At 35.5% G+C, this 4369-nt stretch overlaps 1 protein-coding gene across 1 annotated transcript; it reads left to right on the top strand.

The window, feature by feature from the left end:
- Window positions 1-1318: 1318 nt before the first annotated feature.
- LOC129248212 (uncharacterized) lies at window positions 1319-2089 on the top strand. Its single transcript, XM_054887678.1, has 3 exons — window positions 1319-1485; window positions 1562-1708; window positions 1926-2089. Exons 1-3 carry the CDS (start codon window positions 1429-1431, stop codon window positions 2043-2045), a joined length of 324 nt encoding a protein of 107 aa, XP_054743653.1. The 5' UTR covers window positions 1319-1428; the 3' UTR covers window positions 2046-2089.
- Window positions 2090-4369: the final 2280 nt, after the last annotated feature.

Genomic DNA, 4369 nt, shown 5'->3' with positions numbered 1-4369 from the left:
TTGCATTGACGGTTTGGCCTGTTGGCTTGTCTGGGGCCTTCCATTCCGCTCTTTGACGCTTAGTTTCAGGTTCATGTTGGACACACCACGTTTTATCACCAGTTACAATGTTGTAAAGGAAGTTCTCGCCTTTTCTCACCTCTTTAATGAGGCCTTTCGAATGTTGAATTCCGAGGAATTTTTGGTCCTCAGTGAACTTGTGTGGAATGAAACGTGCACAGACCTTTCATAAGCCCAAATTATCAGTTAAAATGCAATAAATCGATGTTTTGGAGATATTCAACCCCAATTGTATGAACTTCAACGATGATTTCGATAATTTTAAATATTTTTAAAAATGGCGCTGAAATTGACCCTCCCGAAAAACTGGACCTGGACGGTGGTGTCCATTTTGGCTCTTCTATTCATCTGAAACACAAAACCCCAAAAAATTATTAATCAGTATGACCGTAGCCTATATCCGGTACTAGGAAAAAAAAACACAAACAAATTTGTCAAAATGGCGCGGTTTTGACTCTCTATCGGGTTTTTTCCAGTTTTTTAATCAAAAAATACGAAATAATAATAAGATTCTAGTACGGCCGATATCCATTGATATTGTAAACAACATATTAAAATGTCAGACCATTCCGGTGAATCGATTTTTGTTGTTGGACAACAACAGGGCGAAAAAAATCGTTTCGAGATAAATGAGTGTAAAGTTTGAGTTACAGGAGCGCGCGGACCGCTCTCTACCTAGTTAATGGTCTGTAGATGCTATAATATTGGGAATTTCCGCATGAAAATATCACAGTATATTCTTCAGGTACTATACTTTCGAAGTATCGGAAAAACAAAAAATTGATTTTGTGAAATTTCTAGACTACCGGGTCCTCTTAAGCTTCTCAGAACTGATGATTTCTCAAGGCTTTTGGCGCATTTTCAAACATGTTGGATAAATGATCTCATTCTAAGGGCCGTTTTTCAATCAGCCTAAGAAACTTCCCGCGGATGAAGAGGTTATCGCTGAAACTGAGGTTTATTTTGAGGCAAACGATAAATTATTCTACAAAAGTTGTACGAGTATTGAAATGTTAGAGTGGCGCTGGAATGATTGCGAATTACGTTGATGAATAAAGCTGGACTCTTTAGCCCATGTGTTATACATTGGTTCACTGGGTAATCTTTATGCGCATAGCACATACATATATTAAGTATATATTACAAATATATTGAACATTTACAAACCCTGTTTAAGCACATACATACATACGACAACTACTTTCTAAGTATTTGCCCACATTTGACCCGCAAATTCTGGACGTTCATAGTCAATTCGCAGATCTACACTAAGATTGTCACTAATTCATTCACTTTCCAGCGCTTACGTTAGGCAGATCAACTAATCGGTTTGAAATTGTTCAAAGAATTAAAAAAAATATATACAACATGTCTCCTGTGCTAAAGTGTCTTTTGGGACTTTTCATTGTGTTGTGCTTTGCGCAGGTTAGTATTGAAAAGTGAAAAATGAAAAGCAAAATTAAAAATAAATAGAAATAAAATGCAATACTATATTTTTCAGTTCATTGAAATGGCACGCATTCCACGCGATAACAACGCTGTCAATGATTTTGCCACAAAATTTGGAGAGCTCGGCCCGAACTTGAGTAAAATATTTCAAAAGGAAGTAAGCCGTTTTAAGGAAACTTTTGAAACGGACGAGTTTAAGGTAAGCAAAATAGTTTACAATACAACTCACAAATTTATCATAACACGTTAACCCTCCCATCAAATATTATTAACTTTTTTTACACTTTACTCATAAGTGGATAAATTTTTCAGTCCCTTAGGTGCCCGCTTAAGCGAGAGTACACAAATTTGTTATTACTTTATTTTATCGATATGTTTCTCTGGTATCAATAAAATTTTCATTTTTTTTTTTTCAGAAATTTATGGCCTCCGGCACAGATCAATTCAACCAGTTCCTCGAAAACTTCAAAAAAACTGGTGACGAGGTGAATAAAAATAAAGATATTAAAACTGTAAATATGGGACAAAACCATTAATAGCTTTTAAAGAATTAAAGGTTAAGAAACTAATAAAAAACGAACTACGTAGTTATCATTTTGCTGTGGTAAGTGACGAAAGGCAAGGAATGGCAGGTTGCTTTCAAGTCAAGCTTTAAGCAGACACTTATTTAGCCACCAAAAATTTCTTCTAGCTTTTTACGCTAGCAGTCAGCGCCCCTTGGAGTGTTTGTGAGAAAGATTCCGCAGAAGATTTTTGGATCTTTGCACGTTAGCAACGGCGAATATCGTAGGTGATGGAACAATGAACTGCATGTGCTTTAGGACGACATAGACATGGCACAGCGGCTTCTTTGGTTGGATCATGTCGTCTGAATGGCTCTGAAAGTATTCAATGCGGTACCAGCTGGTGGTAGCAGAGTAAGAGAAAGGCCTCCTCTGCGTTAGAAAGATCAGGTGGAGAGAAACTTGGCTTCATTTGGTGTTTCCAACTTGCGCCAGTTAGCACGAGATCTCCCCCACGTTTGGTTCTAAGAAGACGGAGCTATTTGCCATACATCCCGCGTACATCTACAATGGATTTACTACGTCATCGTTTCAGTGAGCAACTTATCTCTCGTCTCGGACCAGTGGATTGGCCACTAGAATCATGTGATATCACACCTTTGGACTTTTATTTGTGGGAGTTTGTGAAGTCTAAATACTTTTTGAATAAACCAGCTTCGATTGTGGCATTGGAAGCCAACATTACTAAAGTTATTCACGAGATACCGATCGAAGTCCTCCAGCGAGTCATTCAAAACTGGTGTTTACGGATGGCCGAATTACGGCGCAGTTGTGATGAGTAGTTCTACACAAGAATAATAACGATTGCCAACTCAATGTGAATGTTCGTGGTTTTATTTCACTTTAAAATCCGATGCCTCTAAATTGATCACCCTTTACATATATAGGTAGTGCCAAGCCATATCTATAAAAGGTGGTGTAATTAGAATAGTTGATTTCTTCTTCTTCAATTCGCCTTTAATTTAGAATGACAGTAAGACGGAATGACGGAAAGTTGTTGTTGTGTTGTGAATGCGCGACAAACTAATTAGATATATTTGTCATTCATTCCATTTTTCCTTTCTTTTCTCTTGACATTCCTAATGTAAAAAATGTTGCTTTTGCTCGAATGTCATCACCTTGCATATATATATTATATTTGCCTTCTTCTAGTAAATCTTCCATCAAATTTGTTGTTGGCACTCCTACTTTTTAATTGTGTAGTTACCGGAGTTGACAAAAAATATTGCCAAAGAAAGAAAATAAATAAAAAAAATATATTGAAGCTCGAAGAAAACCCTATTTTATATGATTCTAATGATTAAATTTTCGCTAACATTTCACCTGAGGTTCATAACCTTAAGTTTGTCTGAGTTTGTTGTACATTTCATAAGCAGGAACAAGTAAGAATTTGAGTAAAAATGTCTGGCTTTTTTGTTTTATGTCCCCACAAGAATCTATTTCCGAAATTATTATGGATTTAATGCGGAAATTACTATAAAAGCCACCGACTTGATTCTGCTATCGTTCAACGACAGCTCATCGTTATACAGTCACGCTTCGCATCAACTCCATAAACGTAAAAAATTCAAAATTATTTACATAATAAACACACAAATCCATATGAGAATAAATCAATCTTTTCATGTATTATAAGAAATATGAGCAGTAAACAGAGATAAAGACTTTTTAAAATAGAATTTAACCTTAAAAATGAACTGTGGACCAAATGGCTGACGAGTTTTACTATTCGCTTACGATTTTTTCACCTTTCACAAGGGTTAATATAATCTGGACCATATAAAAACCTAGAAAAGTTTCTTCGATTCTCATAATCTATAAAAATATCAGCAGATACATACATACATACATAGCTGTGAATACTATAAAATTTCTTGACAAATTTCGTGACAAATTTCGTGACAAATTTCGTGACAAATTTCTTTTCACTTTTCTTTACTTACTTTTTCCGCATATTTACGCGCAATCACAAATATGTACTTATCTTGGCACATACATACTTTATTAAGTGATAGACGTACGCACATATATAGTATATTAATCTCACAAATAATCTTCGACACTTAATCTGAGAGAAATGTATATTTGTATATATTTATATACAATACATATGCATATAAGCGTACATATTGGAGTGTATATACCCTGTAGTCAAATGTACTAGTGGAAAATTACATCACAATTTGTGTGAGTAGTAAGGCGAACTTGTCAAAAAATTTTTCTGTTTTTCCATACAAGCAACAACGAAGCTCTGCTCGTTTATTAAAGCTACCGGATGGTATCACAATGGACCTGCG

The sequence above is a fragment of the Anastrepha obliqua genome, chromosome 5 (assembly GCF_027943255.1).
Source record: "Anastrepha obliqua isolate idAnaObli1 chromosome 5, idAnaObli1_1.0, whole genome shotgun sequence".
Lineage (NCBI taxonomy): Eukaryota > Metazoa > Arthropoda > Insecta > Diptera > Tephritidae > Anastrepha > Anastrepha obliqua.
Note: the sequence above shows the minus strand (reverse complement) of the source record. Positions and strands in the feature narration are given on the sequence as shown.

Bases quoted from the DNA above. Each gene is read 5' to 3' on its own strand.
- LOC129248212 (XM_054887678.1), top strand. From the start codon at position 1,429: ATGTCTCCTGTGCTAAAGTGTCTTTTGGGACTTTTCATTGTGTTGTGC. The intron at 1,486-1,561 runs GTTAGTATTGAA...TATATTTTTCAG, and splicing joins TTGTGTTGTGCTTTGCGCAG to TTCATTGAAATGGCACGCAT. The intron at 1,709-1,925 runs GTAAGCAAAATA...TTTTTTTTTCAG, and splicing joins TTGAAACGGACGAGTTTAAG to AAATTTATGGCCTCCGGCAC.